The sequence below is a fragment of the Mastigoproctus giganteus genome, chromosome 5, assembly GCF_048544385.1.
Source record: "Mastigoproctus giganteus isolate SK-2022 chromosome 5, ASM4854438v1, whole genome shotgun sequence".
Classification (NCBI taxonomy): domain Eukaryota; kingdom Metazoa; phylum Arthropoda; class Arachnida; order Uropygi; family Thelyphonidae; genus Mastigoproctus; species Mastigoproctus giganteus.
In genome coordinates, this window is record NC_143579.1 from 114,679,721 (window position 1) to 114,699,145 (window position 19,425).

At 37.5% G+C, this 19,425-nt stretch overlaps 1 protein-coding gene across 1 annotated transcript in view; it reads left to right on the forward strand.

Annotated features, from left to right (window-relative positions):
- Positions 1–19,425, forward strand: part of mbc (dedicator of cytokinesis protein myoblast city) — a 966,604-nt gene that overhangs the window by 206,174 nt on the left and 741,005 nt on the right. The window contains exons 11-12 of the mRNA XM_090373417.1: positions 1,295–1,387; positions 10,259–10,334. Of these exons, the coding sequence (XP_090229543.1) occupies positions 1,295–1,387; positions 10,259–10,334 (169 nt within the window). The remainder of the gene's footprint in view (positions 1–1,294; positions 1,388–10,258; positions 10,335–19,425) is intronic.

Sequence of the window (19,425 nt, forward strand, 5' to 3'; positions counted from 1 at the left end):
GTGCTAAAGAAATCAAGATTATAAGCACGGGCTACGAAAATCAGGATATCGCCGCTGATGGTCAAAAGTTGCCACCATATTTAATTTTAAATTGAAAATCCATACCGAAGAATGAAATTTTCCCAAAAAATGTTATTGTGCATGCACAAAAAAAATGGATAGATTTCGGCAGAGCTTACTGAAGACTGGCTAAATGTTGTGTGGAATTACGAAGACTTCCAGATGTCCTGGAAGTCTTCGTAACCCACCTAGCATGCTAGTACTTAAAGCATTTCATGGAATTTGTCCGAACGGGTCAAAAATAAAATCGTGCAAAAAACGTGGTGACTTGGTTGTGATTCCTGGTGGCGTGACCTGCCAACTGCAGCCACTCGACGTTTCAGTCAACAAACCATTTAAGGATTACTTGAGAAAGGAATATGAATTCTGGCTGTTGACCTACAACCTTCCGCTGACACCTTCCGGAAAAATTAAGAAAGCACCGGCATCAAAATTGGCAGAATGGGTATCAACAGCTGGGAAGCTGATCCCAGAAAGAATAGTCAAGCACTCATTTAAAAAATGTTGCATCACCAATGCTCTCAATGGCTCAGAAGCCGATATATTATGGGATAATAAAGATAACAATGTCTCAGAAGAATCGACCCTGAATGTGAAGTAGGCTCTGATATTGATTCAGATGCAGATATCGAGGGCTCAGAAGATTCAGAAGGAAGTGACAAATAACATACCTACTGATGAATACTATTGTTGTTAGTAAATTGAATTCTATTATAAAAAATATTTTTTAGATTTATTTTAGTGTTTCATTTTATTTATTTTTTTTTTTTCTTAGAATCAAAGCTTTTTTTTTTCTGTTGGTGGTACTGAAATTAAGGTGCGTCCTACAATCGATGGCATCTGAGAATTGAAGAAATATGGTACATGTATAAAATGTAGAGGATATTGTTGGAAAAAAAATAAATAATAAATAAATGCATAAGTAATGGCACATTTTGATTTTTTTTTAAATGATATTTAAATATTTCATGACCTTTTTTAGGGTTTTTTTTTATTTATTTATTATTATTTTTTTAATTTCTTTTTATGGAATTTGGTTTTTTTTTCACAATGCACCCATTCTAATATTCGGCCATAAAGTCAAAATAAGAAAAATATTATTATTTAATAGAATTTATGTGTATACTTTTTTACATTTTTTTAATTATACAAATTACAAAGTGAAAAGTTTGATTTCTGTTATAACAGAATAATTGTGCATGCACTGAAAAAGTTTATAACCTTCTTTCTTCAGGATCAATGGAATTTAAAGAAATTGATCATAAAAAATCTGTGCACAACCAAAGAAGACCATCAGAAGGCTTACGAAGGCCATTTGGAGTTGCAGGTGACTATTTCATATTATTTATTTTATTAATCTTTCAATGCAAGATGATCTGCTTTAAGATGCTAAACCAAGATTTATTTTTACTTTTGTCACAGAAAATATTTAACTCTACTAGTTGTTTAATGGAAATGCAAAATTGAATTTTTTTTAAATTAAAACATTCAATTTCAAACAAAATTGAATTAAACTTGAATTTTTGAATAAATTCAATGAAGAACTAGACAAACTATTGGAGGTATGGATATGTAATTTTTTTTTTTTTTTTTTTTTTTTGGCCAATGCTGTATAAGCTTTCTTTTATGAATCATTTTCCACTGCTAATACTAATACCAAAATGAAAAATTATCCTGTTAAAACTCTGTGAATTAGTTCTGTTAATATCTGTAATCTCTCTCTCCCGCCTCCCTTCTCCTAATTCTTCTCTGTAATTCTGGTATTTTGTATTTGAACATTTAATTTACAGCTTATTTTTTTAATTTAAATTTTCTTTAGTGATAATACCATTTAGAGAAAAATACATGGGATACATATAAATTAATCACAAAGGAAATTAGGTAAGCAAAGACAGATTATGAGAAATCCTTGGCAAAGGATGCAAAGAAAACCAGAAAAGATTTCTTTACCTATGTAAACTCTAGAAGGAAAAGGGTGAATCAGATTCGTCCACTGGATATTTCAACAGTTGAGGATCCTGCTCAGGCGGCTAACAAACTAAACGAGTATTTTGCATCTACATTCACACATGGCACCTCCGTAGCCAGGTGGGAAGGAGCAGCAGTGCGTAGCACACGCTTCTTGATTAGACTGGGGTTCGAGCCCGTCACCACCAAATACGGAGGATGCAGAATGGTCAGAGAATGACCACATATTTACGGAGCAATATGGCCTTAGTTGCTAATGCTCCTAAAAAAACCAAATAGCAATAACAATCACACATGAGGAAGGGGAATGCCAGAGGTGAAGTGAACTAGATGGTTTTGTAATTGAGAGGAAAGTGGAGGAGAAATTGTTAAGGATAAACATAAAAAAGGCACCTGGAGTGGATGGGATCTATCCAGTTATATTAAAGGAGGCAGCAAAGGAAGTAAGCAAACCCTTAGCCATAATTGTGAAGGCTTCTTTAGACTCAGGGGAGGTACCCATAGACTGGAGAAGTGCAAATGTGACCCCAATCCACAAAGGAGGATCAAAAGCTGACACAAGTAATTATAGACCTATGAGTTTAACTTCTGTTCCAGGAAAATTAATGGAGGCACTAGTTAAAGAAGCATTGCAGGATCATCTAGACAAGACTTCAGTTATAGCTCGGACACAGCATGGTTTTGTTAAGGGGAAGTCTTGCCTGACCAATTTGATTGGATACTATGATGCAGTCACAAAAGAACTGAATGCAGGGGAATAACTTTGGAGGGAAAGTTATTCCCTGCAAAGGACTGGATGCAAGGAAAGGCTTTTTATACTGTTGCACATGGAAGACTACTGCACAAATTGGAGCAGTGTGGCATTGGAGTCAAATTGCTGCTATGGATAAAGGGATGGTTGAGGGGGAGAAGACAGAGAGTGGTAATCAATGGACACTGCTCATCATGGACTAATGTTATTAGTGGAGTTCCTCAGGGTTCAGCGTTGGGTCCTGCCTGGCAACCCAAAGGTCGTGGGTTTGAATCCCGCTCGGGCTTGGATCAAAGTACTGCAAAAACCTTGGGAGGTGCATTATTGCCACAGAAGCCAATGCACCAAAAACTACAAAAAAAAAAAAAAAAAGTGTTGTGTCCATTAATGTTTTCTGTATTTATAAATGATATTGATGATGGTATATCAAGCTTAATGTCCAAGTTTGCAGAGAATACAATGGTTGGCAGTGTTGTTAAGGACACTACTGATTCTATACTGCTGCAACAGGAACTGGTAAGGTTTAGCAGATGTGCGGAGAGGTGGCAAATGAAGTTGAACATTGACAATTGAAAAGTACTACATATGGGAAACAGCAACCCCAGAACAACGTATCAACTCTGTGGTACTACGCTGACAGTGGTAGAGAACAAAAAGGACCTGGGGGTAATTGTGCAGGTAGATTTGAAGTTCTCTGAGCAGTGCAGATGGGCTGCAAGAGTAGCTCATGGTGTCTTATCAATGATATACAGGAAATTTTCTAGCAAACATAAGTAGGTGATTATTTCCATCTATAAGGCAATGGTCAGGCCACACCTTGAGTACTGTATACAGGGCTGGAGGCTTCATTTCAAGAAGGATGTAGAGTTGCTGGAACGAGTTCAGAGAAGGGCAACAAGATTAGTGAATGGAACAAAGGGTTGCTCTAACGAAGAAAGGCTTAAGTTTTGCAAATTACAGTGTCTGGAAACTAGGCACCGGCGAGGTGAACTGATAGAGGTGTATAAAGCCTTGAATGGTTTGAGCATGCTCAATGACGATGGGATGCTTCTTCTTGTTCAGAATAATCACCTGAGAGGGCATAAATTCAGATTGAGGAAAGACAGATGTAAGATCATCATCGTCAGCCATTTTCAATCCACTGCAGGATGAAGGCCTCTCCAGCAACTTTCCAGTTCCTTCTGTTTTGAGCACTGGCCATCCATTTACTACCCAAAAACTCATGAATTTCATCTATCTATCTCCGCCTTTGTCTTCCAGGTTTTCTTGTAGCTCCTCTTGGGTACCATTCTGTTATTTTCTTAGTCCATCTGTCATCATGTCTTTGAGCTATGTGTCCTGCCCAAGACCATTTTAGTTCTTTAGTTTTGATAAGAATGTCCTTTACTTGAGTTTGCTGCCTAATCCATGTGTTTCTCTTCTTATCTAACAGTCTGATTCCCAATATTATTCGTTCCATTCTTCGCTGTGTAGTTCTCAGCTTCTCTTCCATTCTTTTGGTGAGTACCCAAGTTTCACTTCCATAAGTCATGGTGGGGAGTATACATTGGTTCATTATTTTACGTTTCAGACTAACTGGGATATTGCTCTTCAGTATGTGACTATATTTCCTGAATGCTATCCATCCAAAATTTATTCTTCTCTTGACTTCCAGCCATTTATCATTATTACAGCTAATAACTTGTCCCAGATAAGTATATGACTCCACCTTTTCAATTACTGCTCCTTCAATCATTATTTCCCTTTCTGTGGCATACTTGTTCATCATTACTTTTGTTTTAGACATATTCATCTTTAGTCCAAAATCCTTACTATCTGTGCATAACTGATTAAGATTTTCCTCTAATTCTTTGGGATCGTGGCTTATGACCACAATGGCATCTGCAAATCGTAAATGGTTTAGGTACTCTCCGTTCACATTGACTCCTTTCTGCGACCAGTCTAATCTTCTGAAAGCTTCCTCAAGGGCAGCAGTAAACAGCTTCGGAGATATTGTGTCTCCTTGTCGAACTCCTTTCTCAATTTTAAATTTCCTACTGTCTTTGTCTAGTCTAATAAAGGAGGTAGCACTCTCATATATTTTCTTCAAAATCATAATATATGGGATATCAATGATTTGTCTTTCCAGTGCCCGAAATATTGCCTTATGCTGTATGGAGTCAAATGCCTTTTCATAATCCCCAAATGCCAGACATAATGGCGTTTTATATTCATTTGCTTTCTCCATTAGCTGTGATATTACGTGAAGGTGATCCATAGTTGAGAGTCCTGTCCTAAAGCCAGCTTGCTCTTTCGGTTGATTCTCATCAAGTATTCTTTCTAATCTGTTAGTAATGACCCTTGTGAACAACTTGTAGATATGGGATAACAAGCTAATTGGTCTATAATTTCCAATTTCTGATTTATCTCCTTTCTTTTGCAGCAAAACTATGATTGCATTATTCCACTGCTTAGGCGTCACACCTTTTCTAATGCACTTTGTGAAGAGCCTTGCCAGTTTTTGTGTTATGTCTCTTCCTCCCAATTTTAACAACTCTACAGTAACTTCATCTTCCCCCGGGTCTTTCTGATTCTTCATTTTCTTCAATGCATGTTCTACCTCATCAGGAAGAATATTGGGTATATCGTATGTGTTGCTACTTTGCAATCCATCTTCCCCACTGCTGGTATCATTCCCTCGCTCCTTGTATAATTCTCTATAGTAGTCTTCTGCTATTTGAATTATGCCTTCTCTGCTGTTTATAAGTACACCATCACGATTCTTCAGTTTCAGTATCATTTGTCTTTCTGTATTACTGCTCATGGCTGCTGATTTAAATCCCTTGTTTTCCCTTAATGCTTGTTCTTCTTTTCTTGTGTTAAATCTTCTTATGTCCTCTCTGAGTCTCTTTCTAATGGCTTTGCATAACTATCAGTATACTCAATTTTCTCCCTGTCAGTGTTTTTCTTGCTATTCATTTGTCGTCATCGGTTCATCATGGCAAGTGTTTCTTGACTAATTTTTTCTTCTTTGGATTTCTGTTTCCCTATAGGTTTCTTGGGCTTTATCACTTTCAGAAAGTTGTAATATTCCTCGTCGATATCTTGGTCCTGAGCAGTCTGCAGAAGCTCAAACTTGTTCTTAAGTTCCAGTACATACTGCTTTTTCTCCTCCTCTGTTATCTCAAAGACCTTTGTATTATTTACTCGAGTCAGTTTTTTCCTTTCCTACATCTATATCAAGTGTACATCTTACCATTCTGTGATCACTTCCAACATTTACCTTGTTCAGGACGATAACATCATTCACAATATATCTTCTGTTAGTGAGGATGAAGTCGATTTCATTAGTTGTTAATCCATTTGGACTCTTTCATGTCCACTTTCTGTTCACCCTTTTCTTGAAAAAAGTGTTCATTACTGACAGTCCTTGAGATTCTGCAAATTCCACAAGTCTTTCACCTCTTTTATTTCTTTCACCAATTCCAAAATTTCCTATAGTTCCTCTTTCTGCGCTCTTTTGCCTTTTTCCAACCTTAGCATTGAAGTCCCCCGTAATAATAGTGTAGTGGGTTTTCTGCTCATCTAGAAGACTCAATTTCGGTGTACATTTCTTCAACCTCTTCATCATCATGGCTCGATGTTGGTGCATAAATCGTTATAATCTTTAGCTTGTACTTCTTAGAAATCTTGAGTATTAGTCTTGACACCCTTGGTGATGTACTTTTGAATTCCAAAATGTTGTTTTTAAAATCTTTATTGACCAGAAACCCAACTCCACCTTCACTCCTTTCACTGTTTCCGTTGGTGTACAGCAGATTTCCACTTGATAAATTTATAAGTGATTAATTTCTTCTTCTTGTTTCAGTCAAACCAATGATATTCCAATTCATATTTTCTAATTCCTTTTCCAGCTCTAATATCCTGTCTTCACCAATGAGTGATCGTACGTTATAACAGGCCAAGTTCAGTTTCCGTGCATGGGAATCTGGTCGTACCCAGAGATTCTTAGCACCCTCTGCTTCCACTCTGATCCTCTCGCTGCTGTAAGAGGGAGAGTGAAAGCTGCTGGGGACTGAGGGCCATTTGTATTGTTGTGCCCTCATATGCTGGAGGGTTTGGTCTTTTCCTCTTCACGCTGACCACGCGTTTTGAAGAGAACCACTCTACACGTTCATTGCCACCTAAGTGACGTAACAGGGCTTACCATCGAGGAGGTGTGCATGAGTGGATTTTAGGGAGGCAGGCCAACCGGACTTCTCCTAAATCTTTTGTAATAGAGAGATATTGGATCCATCAGTGTTTTAGGCTGAGTGTCTGATAACACACAGGATACCTGTTCCCCTCTAATAAGATAGATGTGCAGAAATTTGCTTTTAGCCAGTGGGTATTTGGTTGGTATAACAGACTTCCATCCCTTGTTGTGGAAGTTGATAGCCTAAATAAATTTAAGGCTCAGCTGGACAGGCATTTCGAACGAACGGAGGAGTGAAATGGGAGTGGTTTTTTTTTTTTTTTTAGTAGAGTATATGACGCAAGAAGCTTGCCTTCTTGCGTCATATGCTCTACTAATGCTAATATTTTTTCAGAATTTTTAAAGCTGAAATTGAAATGTCAACTCTTGTTATTTACCTAGATTCTAGTTAGCTGCAGGTTATTATCCAACATAGTTTGTATAGGAACAAAAAAAAGAAAAACGTATTGTTCCTTCATTCGACTTCACTCTTAAAAATTATACAGAAAGTATCTTTACAATTTTACCAAAAAAATTGGTATAAGTCCGAAGTTACGTAACTCAGGCTTACATAAGCCAGGGAATAACTGTATATGCAAAGATGGTTCCAGTGCCTTATGTGTTTCCCTCCATTGTGCATCTCTTTCATCGATGCCTGATGTATAAATCTAGATTCATCAGACCACGTGATTTGCCTCCAGTCTTCCTACATCGACCCTGGTATTAGTTGGCCCTATTTTCTGGTTGGTGTCTGAGATCACTGGCTTCCATGGAGGTCTCTATCCAAAATTAAATTTAGAATTTAATTGTTGTGTCATTTGGCAATGACTATACAAGATAATGTGATTCAGTTGCTCAATGTGTGTTCCTATACATTGAGCAACTTTTTCTATGACTATACATTTTCAGCTGCACTTGCTTTGGTCGTGAGTGTTTACCAGGAATCTTTTTATTCAATTAAGACTTGAACAAAAAATTTGCTATACTTCTTTGGAACCACACAAAGCCCAATCCATTACTGGTTTGCAGTAACCATCACTAAAGATACTCATTGTGATAGTCATTTCATGCCGTAATAGCTCCATATGGGCTTATGGACAGAACTTATATTACAACTTATGCATTTCAAGCTACTCAAGGTTTACTTAATAGAATTACTTAAGAGATCCTTCTTCTTTACTGTAAGCTATTATATCTTTTGCCACATTCAACACTATGTACTTTAGTGGCTATTCAAACAACAATGGTATCTTAGTGCAACTTTTAAACTCGAAGTTGCAGGATAATCTGTGCGAAGTAATTATAGTGAGATGATAAAGTAAAATGCATATATATTTAAATTATTTTATGCATCTCTTTCTTTCCTCTAATTCTTATGAACTATGAATTTCTGACCATTAAAGATCTGTATGATAAAAATATGAATTTAGCATACTATACATGAATATGTCAACAATGTTTTTTATATAATGAAAATTACAAAACATACTAAAGAATCTGTTATCATGGAAACAGGAAATTTATTCTGTAAAGCTATATTTGCGATAAGGCACTACATGTTGGCTGGCATGTTGGAGTGGGACTGAACCAGCTTGTTATGTTCGGTGTATATTTTTTGCTCATGAATGCCTGGCCGCCAAGCCAGCAATTTAGGGATGGTCTGTTTATACACTACTCATCCTGTCAGTTATTAACTGTCCTTGAATCAATTATGTGTTTTGTAATTTTCTTATTCATTAATTGTGTGAGCTTTACTGTAGTGGATTCATGTCATCAGATTCAATTTTTTTTGAAGCAGAAGACTTTCTGCCAGCACTACAGAAAATGAGATGCACAACAGTGGGTCATCTTCCATCTCTAAAAAATCAACTGAAAGGTAGACTTGATTTTGTGCATTTCAGATCAAGATGGCAAGCCAGCTGCCAGATTGTCCAATCATAAATGTTTGTAAATTTTTTCCATCCCATTGGGTAAAAACTAGGCTGGCCAAAATGCCAGCAGATGGCTTGGTACAACATAAACACAACATAAGAAGGATATGTTGAATAGTACCAGGGTATGCCTGCTGGGAGGCAACAGCTGATGACATTGTTATAGAATAGTTGTCATCTTTTAAGGGCACAAAAGGTAATTATTGTATACATTGGCACTAATAATATTAAGAGGAGAATATATGAGGATTTATTTAACAAGTGCAGGGCATTGTTTATCAAAAGATCTGTTTAATATGCAGATGTGCTTCACCTATGTTTTATTTCAGGAGATTAGGTGATATGTATTTTTAATTATACTTTTAGCAGTATGGTATGCAGATATATCAATCAATGGAAATTAGTGAAATAATGATGAGTATTTCAACCTGTTTGGAGTGTAATCTGCCTTTAATTTCTTAAAGAATTACAAATTATTCTCAGATGTTTTGTAGTACTTTTTGTACTGCTTTTAGTGAATTTTTGTAATGCTTTTTTGTATTCTTGTAATATTCATGTATAAGGATGGCAATTAACTGAAGAAATGGTATAGGAAGTACCATGAAACATCCCGGAATAATATGTAATTCTTTAAGAAATTAAAGGCAGATTACACTCTTTGCAGGTTGAAGTGCTCATTATTTCACAAATTTCTATTGTGTGTGTTTACATTTTTTTTTTTTTTTTTTTTTTTTTTTTTTTGAAAATTTTTTATGTGGAAAAGCCTTGTTTTGGTAAGTGAAAGTCAGTTGAGTTCACAAATAAAGAAAATCCCCAACACACACACACACACACACATGCTCTTACCAGTTTAGAAAAGACTATGTGACCCAGACAATGCACTTGTATTACACCATATGACTTCTTTGGTTTGTATATTTTTGCTTATAGCCCAAATCTCATAGTTCATTAGAAAACCAGATTTGTGTAATGCAAGTAGATGCTATTCACATATTCTGATGGTATTTTCTACTTCAACCATTCCATTTTTTTGAAGATTATTGGCTATTCAGATTTAATTTCAAGCTATTCAGTATGCAGAGTTACAATATGGGAGGGACGCTAAGGCATTCCAGTGTGGACTAATATTATTTGATCTTGAAACATGGATGAAATAGGCTCCATTAATGACCATTTTAAAAAGTTTATCGTAGTGTGCTTAAAATTTATTGTTAAAAACTTTAAATCTCCTGAAATAGTGTTTGCTTGCTAATGTAAAAATGCAAAAATTATTCCACATTAAAATTAATATGGAACTATTATCATTTTATATTTTTGCTATTATTTCATCTTTAGCAATGGAAATCACTGATATAATTAGTGGAAAATTGGAAAGTGATGAAGAAAAACAACATTTTGTGCCTTTTGTTCAGTGAGTAGATTATTACTGCTATCATATTATTATGAAAAATCAGTATGTTAACTAGTGTAAAAGCTTATCAGATAAAATGAATATAGACCATGTTTCATTTGGTCAGGCAGTTTTTTATACTTAGCCTTCTTTTTTCTCATCTGACCTCTAGCATTTTTATATAACTCAGTTCTCATAGTTATAGTTCTCATATGTTAACATGATAATGTGATAATCTGTAATGATACCATTCTTGCTTCTTCTTTGTCAATACTGATAAAGACTACATAGTGCACATAGTGTTCAGGGTCATGTGGCACCGATGATTGCCCACAAGTCCACTTGTAGTTCTGTTTTGTGCTGAGATACAGTTTCCTGTAAATGTTAAATGGTGTGAGTGTTATCTTATGATGTAAAGTTCTGTTGTTCTTCTGTCCTCTCTTCTTAGGGTCACGTGAAGCACCACAGACCCTTGTTTCCATCCATGACACAGGAAGTGTCATGGATGGAAACAAGTTTTAAAAATAGTTTTTTAGAGGGCCCACAACATAAAAATAGTTTTTTATGTTGTGGGCCCTCTCTCGGGGGGGGGGGGTGTCACCTGAGCTTCCCAGGGAGGGCCCACACAAAAAAAAATTAAAAAAAAATAAAATAACAGGAAAAAGAAAGGTTCAGGTAGGGTTGTGAAAATGGGTGAGGACAATAGGCCGACCGAGCTAGCCGGATGGGTAAAGTGGCTGCCTGGCAACTCAAAGGTCGTGGGTTCGAATCCCACCTTGGGCTTGGATCAAAGTACTGCAAAAACCTTGGGAGGTGCATTATGGCCACAGAAGCCGATGCGGCAAAAAAAAAAAAGAGGACAATAGAAATATGGAGGTTAGCAGAAAGAGTAAGGAGGCTCATGTTGGTCTGGTCCTAAATGAGGCAAGAGAGCCTCATTTAGGGAGGGACAGTGAGTTTCATAGTTAACCTCTGGGAATGGGGTCTGATGCAATCAGCTGCAAAGACCTGCTGCCAAAGAATCCTACACCAAGAGTTTTCCTGTGTCAGCCTGCCTACCCCAGTTAGGGGATAGGCACTGGTTGCAGAAGGGTTAAGTTCACCAGTATGGCTCTTGTTATTGTCAGTTTAGGGTGGTACTTCTTCAGTAGGTCAAGTGTTGTTTACTTAGTTGGTAGTCCTTCTTTGTGTATCATTCTCAGTGTGTCATTTCCCTTAATTTGACTCTATCAATAGGGCTGTTTTATTAGTTGTTCCATCAGGCATCCAGGGTAGGAAAGTTGGCAAGGATTTTATCGAGGTCTTTGTAGTGTAATATATTGTCTTGTTCAGTGAGATTACCTCTTCAATACTCCTAGAATGGTGCCCCTAAGTAGGTGTTGGTCATTGTCTCCTCTAGTTATATTTTGTGCTGTTTCCAAGCACTGGATTTGTAGCAAGGATGAGGCCCCCAGTGTGTCTCATGTACAATGTAGCTTGGTGGTTTCTTAAGTATGTCAAACTTTGTTTTCTTAGTAGGAAGCCCTTATTTCTGTGTAGTTCCTTACATGTCAAATTCCTCTGATTGAACTGTCTATTGGAGGGTGGTATTATTTCTTGTCCACATCAGGTATCCAATATAATATGTTAGCATCAGTTAGTAGGTGTATAGTGCAGTAAATCTTCATAGATTACTGTATTACCTGTTCTGATCAGATATCTTCATCAGTGTTCCCAGAGAGGTTCATCTTTAGAAGATATTGTTTATTCTGTCTGTTCTGGTCTTATTCAGTGCTAGCTTCCAACAACATTGAATAGTGCTCAAGTATAGTTTTGAACAGTTGTCCTGATATCTGGCTATTTGGTCCGAGTTACTCTTCTCTGTTGTAGGGTTTCTTCAGTGTTTGGCTGAACTCATTCTGTATACTTGCCCCTGAAAGTCAACTCTTACAGAATTAGTTCAGGTGTTTGGTTGAACTCATTCTGTAAGAGTTCAATTTCAGGGGCAAGTATTCCTTGAAGTCAAGAATATTCCAAGATGGCTGTTTGTTACAGCTAGTTGACAAGTCGTGAGATATCCATCCTGGAGGTATGCTGTGGGTGGTAGAGTTCCTTAGCTCATTTACAGTTCTATTCTGCCAGGTTTAGAGTCATTTACTTGTTGCTCTAGTTGGTTGTATCAGTTGTAATGTAGTGTTGCCTTAGTCTTTTGTTTCTCCTTGTAAAGATGTCTTGCACAAAAGCAAAAAGTTGTTTTTTACCCTTTACCTTTTTCCAGAGGTCCTTGAGATCATTTGGTTCCTGTTCAGGTTGTAATTGGGGCAGGTATGCATAACGTGTACCAACTCTCAGGAGCATTGGGAATTCTCAGCAAAACCAAGCAAGTGAAGCTTTGGGTTAAATGGCCCATGTCTTGTGATTAGGTAACTTACATACAATCCTGGCACTTGCCGTGGAGTTTTTGTTTTGGGGGGGGAGGTTTGTTGTTTGTTATTTGGTTTTTAGGAGCATTAGCAACTAAGGCCATTTTGCTCCTGGATATGCGGTGGTCATTCCATGACCTTTCCGCATCCTCCGTATTTGGTGGTGACGGGCTCGAACCCCGGTCTAATCAAGAAGTGTGTGGGGGCAGGGGTATACAGTCCCAATGTTAAAATTGAATCCATGTGTTGTTCTTTCCAGAGTAGCTTCATCCCACCTGTTTTGCCAGTTTGTAGAGGTTTTTGTGAATCTGCCTTCACCTGTGTAGCTAACCTCTAAGTCAAGTGGCAGACTGCCTGTGATCACCTGCAAGGTACAGGAAGAAGTAATAGTAATCGTGGCATGCGATGCAAGAAAGCAAGCATATGAGCTTATGTAGCATCAGCAAAAAAAAAATTTGAATTTATGCCCCCTTAGGTTTGTAATCTGAACAGTTTGAAGAATCTCATCAGAATTCAGCGTGCTGAACCCATTCAAAGATTTATACACCTCAATCGGATCACTTCCCAGGTGCTTAGTCTCCGGCCACTGGAATTTGCAGAACTTAAGCCTCTCTTGGTAAGAGAATCCTTCATCCCTTCATTCTGCTCACCAATCTTGTTGCCCTTCTCTGTGCATGCTCAAACAAATCTACATCCTTCCTAAAATGAGGCCTCCAGACCTGTATGCAGGCACAAACACCTCCTTTTTCCTGCTAGCAGAATTCCTGTATATCATTGACAAAACTCCATGACCTGCTCTTGCAGCCTGTCTGCATTGTTCAGAAAACTTCATATCTGACTGCACAATTACTCCTAGGTCTTTTTCATTTTATACCACCCTAAGTGTAGCACCACATAGTTGGTAAGTTCCGCTGGGGTTACTTCTACCCATATACAGTACTTTGCATTTGTCAATGTTAAACTTCATTTGCCACTTCTCCAAATCTACATACTTCCTAAAATGAGGCCTCCAGACCTGTATGCAGGCACAAACACCTCCTTTTTCCTGCTAGCAGAATTCCTGTATATCATTGACAAAACCCCATGACCTGCTCTTGCAGCCTGTCTGCATTGTTCAGAAAACTTCATATCTGACTGCACAATTACTCCTAGGTCTTTTTCATTTTATACTACCCTAAGTGTAGTACCACACAGTTGGTAAGTTCCTCTGGGGTTACTTCTACCCATATACAGTACTTTGCATTTGTCAATGTTAAACTTCATTTGCCACTTCTCAGCCCATCTTCCCAAATTTCCTAGATCCTGTTGCAGTAGCACACTACCATTACTGTCATTAACAAACCTGCCAATCGTTGTATCATCTGCAAACTTCGATACTAAGATATACCTTCATCGATATCACTGATAAATATACAAAACAACAGTGGACCCAACACCGAACCCTGTGGGACTCCACTAATAACATTAGTCCATGAAGAACAGCACCAATTGATTACCACCCTCTGTCTTCTCCCACTCAACCATCCTTTTATCCATTGTAGCAACTTACCCTTAATACCATTCTGCTCCAATTTGTTCAGTAGTCTTCCATGTGCAATAATGTCAAAAGCATTCCTGAAATCCAAGTATATGATATCAAAATTATTTTTTATATCCAGTTCTTTTGTAACCACATCATAGTACCCAATCAAATTTGTCAGACAAGACTTTTCCTTAACAAACCCATGCTGTGTCTGAATTATTGCTGCAGTCTTGTCTAGATGCAATGCATCTTTAACCAGTGACTCCATGATTTTACCTGGAACAGAAGCTAAACTGACTGGTCTGTAATTACTCCACCCTTCAATCCCCGTTTGTGAGTTGGGGATACATTTACACATCTCCAGTACGTGGGGACCTTCCCTGAGTCCATGGATACTGTCACAATTATGGCTAAAGGTATGCTTAGTTCCTTTGCTGCTGCCTTTAATATAACTGGATAGATCTCATCCACCCCAGGTGCCTGTCTTGGGTTTAAACTTCAACAGTTTCTCCTCACTTTGCTCTGAGTTATTACAAAATAATTAAGCACCTTGCTACAATTTGATAACCTTCTGGCATTTTCAATCCTTAATAACTCCTCATGTATGAATGTATATGCAAAATACTCATTCAGTTTGTTTGCTATCTGAGCAGGATCATCAACAGGTGGACCAATCTTATTCTTCCCCCCTCCTTTTAGAGTTTATATAAGTAAGGAAATCCTTGCTGTTTTGCTTAGCATCTTTTGCCAAAGATTTCTCATAATCTGCCTTCGCCTGTCTAACCTCCTTTGTGAATTGATTATATACTAGCTTATATCTGCCATAGGCTTTTGCGTCGCCTGATAATTTATAAGCATCCCATCCATTTTTCTTCTCTGCCATGAGTCTCATTAGTTCATTTGACAACCATTTAGGCCTAAACCTTGAACAATATTTCTTAATAGGTATGAAACATTTAGTAGCTTCCACGATTAATTCCTTGAATTCTTCCCACTTAGAATTTTCTGTTGGTAACATCATCAGTTGTTCCCACTGAACAGAATTTAAAAACTGCCTGAAACCAGTATAGCACCTTTACGGAAGCAAAACCACTTCCCTTTACCCCTGATGGTAATTATATCTTTAAGTAAATCCCACATCAGTACACTGTGATCACTGCCACCTAGTGGCTCCTTTATCTGCAAATTCTTAATACACGAATGATCACTGCTGATAACTCAATCGAGAGTATTATCCTCTCTGGGTGCCTCTCGAACATGCTGCTGCAGAAAACAATCATCCAGTAAGTGATCCGCCAAAAGTCTTGTTATTGCAACTAGGATAATCATCTGCATGGATTCCAGTTGCTTCTTAATTAAGGTCTTTTCAGCTCTATGGTTCCATACACCTGCTGCATATGTGACCACAGGAAGGAAGATACTCTTATACAATGGGATTAGGGCCTTACTTCAGCCCACTGACTAAGCAAGTGACTCTTCTGATAAGTTCTACAAATTTCAGGACTTTGTCTCTTACTTGTTAGTATGTTGCACAAATGTAAAATTGTTATTCACAGTGATGCCAAAAAACTTCCAATATTTAGTATGAGTCCATTCCTTATATTTGGTGATGTAGTATCACTCAATTTACCCATCATCAATATTACCTTTGTTTTTCTGGGTGAAATTTTAAGTTTGTATCATTGATAAATATACAAAACAACAGTGGACCCAACATTGCCCAATGTTGTAGCTGATTAAGAACCTCGTTTGCCTTTGTTTCGAACTGGTGGCAGGACTCCATCAACAAGAACATCATATGCCAAACTTATAATTTGTGTTAAATCCAATTCCTTTTTCAAAAATACATCCATAACTGTGTTCCAGAAGAGTGGCCAAGCAAAAAGCCCTGGGAGCAGTCCCTCCTGGTTTTTGTCTGAATCTTCTGAGGATGCTTTCTCACCATAAGGTGTTGAAAGCACCCTCAAAGTCAACAGTGATAGTAAGCATGCATTTATTAATGTGTCTCAGTTGTGTTGGTAATTATCTTGATTGCATCCTGAGTATATGTATTAGGCTTATAGCCATATCGGAATTCACACTGTAGTTCTGCTTCTTAATAGTTAGTGGTAACTCTACCAAGAATTAGGTATTCTAATATTTTTGCCATCACTGGCAGCCGGGAAATTGGGCAATAGGCCTTTGCAGCAGAGGGAGGTTCGTCAGGTACCTTTAGCAGGAGTTTAAGGACTGCCTGCTTCCAGGAAAGGGGGAAGCAGCCTGTAGAGAGACATTTGTTATATAGATTGAGCATAATGTCAGGATGTCACTCAATCACCTTCTTAACAATATCCAGCTCAAGGAAATCCTGCCCTAAACATTTCTTCTCCATTCTGCCTGCTGCTGTATGTAGTTCCTCTCTATTGAATGGGTAGTTATTGGACAGTTTGGTCCCAGGTTTGGTGGCTGAACTCATTAGAACAACAACAATGATGATGATGATGCCCACCCAGGGGTAGTTTGTAGCAAACTATTTTATAAATAATGCTCAATAGGTTAGTATTATATTACCTTCAGTAGCTACTAAAGTTTTCCAGATTTCCCCATTGCATTTACTTATCTCATTGGTGTATTTATTTCTTATTTATCTCTATTTATTTTTCAAGGCTTGAACCTCCTGGGCAGAGTGGTTTGTGCGACAGCACTTGAAGGTCTTCGGAAGGTTTTTTTCCCCCTTTAGTAGTGTATTGCATGTTAAAATTATAATGCTGAATTTTTGTTAGCAGTTCTCTTTCAGACTGAATGAAATAGGCCTATGGTCTGAGATTGTCCAGTGTTAATTTACCTTCCAGTCATCTATCGTCATAGATAAGGCTGCAGTTGTAAGGGTGATATGACTATGGTGCTCTCTCCGTGCAAACTGCTGAAGGTGGTCGGCCAGTTTGGTTTATTCATCACTACTAAGTAGTTTGTGATAAATGAATTCCTCAAACAGGGAACCCTAGTTGTTTGCTGTAGGTTCTCTTGTATTACTGTGCAATGTGGAAGATTTGCAATTAGTCTGCTGCAATCATTATGTTGATATTAGACTTATGATTTGTTGAAGTACTGAAGCTTATCTTCCAGATCCTGATTTGGTGGGGGAGGAGAATAAAGAGATAACGTGCCATGTGATCCTGTGATTTTTCACAAGCTGCATCAGGTGTTGTCAGTGATGTTATTTTGCTAACCTGCAGATCAGGATTCCTGATAACTGACTATCCCTGCCCAGGAGGTGTCAGTATCACTTTCAGTTAGCTTGTAGCTGTGTGACTAGCCCTGCACTTTGCCCATCAGAGTGTAGTCCTCCTAAAGACACAGAATACCAATCCCTTTTTACTCTATTATTAATCTATTTCCATCAACCACAATTCTAGACCTTTGTGTGTTCAATTGCACAAACTTGAAATCTGTATTTACTATTGCTTCATTGTGTGGGGCTATAATTAGCCTTCAATGTTCAAATAAATAAAAATTTAGTCCTTGAAGCTTGTCATAAACATTCTTTCAGGTGTGATAAGTTAGGGCTTTCTAGCTAGGAGTGTGCTTGGATGGATTATCAGTTCCATAATCGAGTAACAAGTGGATTAAATTTTGATGAAGTCTGGTTGTTCTGAAACAATGAAACCCTCAATTTGGCTGTTTCTGGACATCATTGTGGTGTGTTACATTATTGTGGTGTGTACGCTCTATCCAAAAATTTCATTACTCATACAACATGATCCCACATCTTTTCTTTACTACTGAATACATGATGAATAGTCAAACTAATGAACAAACTTATCTGCAAAAAGATCTAAACTTCCCAAACACTTCTTCATTCATTTCACAAATATACATTGACTCATTTTCAATCTTAATGATGTCCATTTCCACTTACAGTTTGCCAAACTCAGCTTACTTTTTCTGACAGAAAAAGTAAGTTATCAGTTCCACCACTGTGCATCTCAGTTGTCATAATTATTCACTCTATGATTCCTCTCACTTCAAAAGTGGTACTTGTTCATAGGTCCTCTCTGATATTCCCTGTTAGAGATTTCAGTAATTTGGAATCCGGTCTTTTCTATCTCTCTTAAAATCATTTGCTTTCTAGAATGTCAGACAATTCTAATCACAGAACCAACATTCTTCATCTTTTTTTCTTATGAGCAACCCTTTCAAGTACACAGTTGTGATGAGTGGTCCTCTGTGTCTCTTCTCCAATGGAGCCTTTCTCATGTGGTAATTTTCAGCCTCATGTTGTCTTGCATAACAAGAATGCAAAATAGGATGATCTCTGATGTCTGTGAAGAATGGAAATCTGAGATTTCTATTCCTCCTTTCCTTGGTTGTATTACTGTTTTATATCTTCTGATGATGTCATTGTTTACTCAGATCATATCAGTAGAATTAATCTTTACACCTTAAAATTTACACCTTAAAATCTCATCCCTTATCTAATTCTTGGTTTTTGAATAAGTGTGCTAAGGCTATTCAAAATAAGAATGTTGCATATTACAACTGATTTCCATCCCATCTAAATCTTGTGGTTCATCTTCTACCTACAGTAAATCTCACAACAATTGTAAAGCAGTTATTAAGTAGTCCAAAGTAGATTTTTAACAGGCTAAGAGTATTTCTTGGCAAAGCTATTGTCTGCAACTTTTGCCCATCTGTTCTCCCACCTCTCCTCAGCAAAATATAAAGCTGGCTTACCAAATCCTACTTTTCTTCTAAAACTTGTTTCTTGGTAAACCAGTGCCTACCATTCCCATTACACCCAACTCAATGCCTCCTGTAGTCCTCATCAGATGGCAACAGCAAGCTGGTCGCCATAGTGATTGTGTACGTTATTGGTCTTCACATCTTGGAGTGTTTATACATTATAATGTTTGTTATGGATTATTTAGTTACCATAGATATGACTTCTGATTATTGTTTTATTGAAGATAATTAAATGAATATTTTCAGTTTATTTTGACTACATATGCATGTGATATCATATATGCAAAGAACAATGACATTGTGGCTTTTCCATCAGTTTGTAACCTGCTTGGGTTATAACTCAGGAACTTTACTGAGTGAACAGACAAAAGATATCCCATTGAAACTGTCAAAGTTTGAACTTTTACTCTGCAAATTTTCTAAATTTTTGAACTATAATTTACGGAGTTATGGAATACTTTTGTCA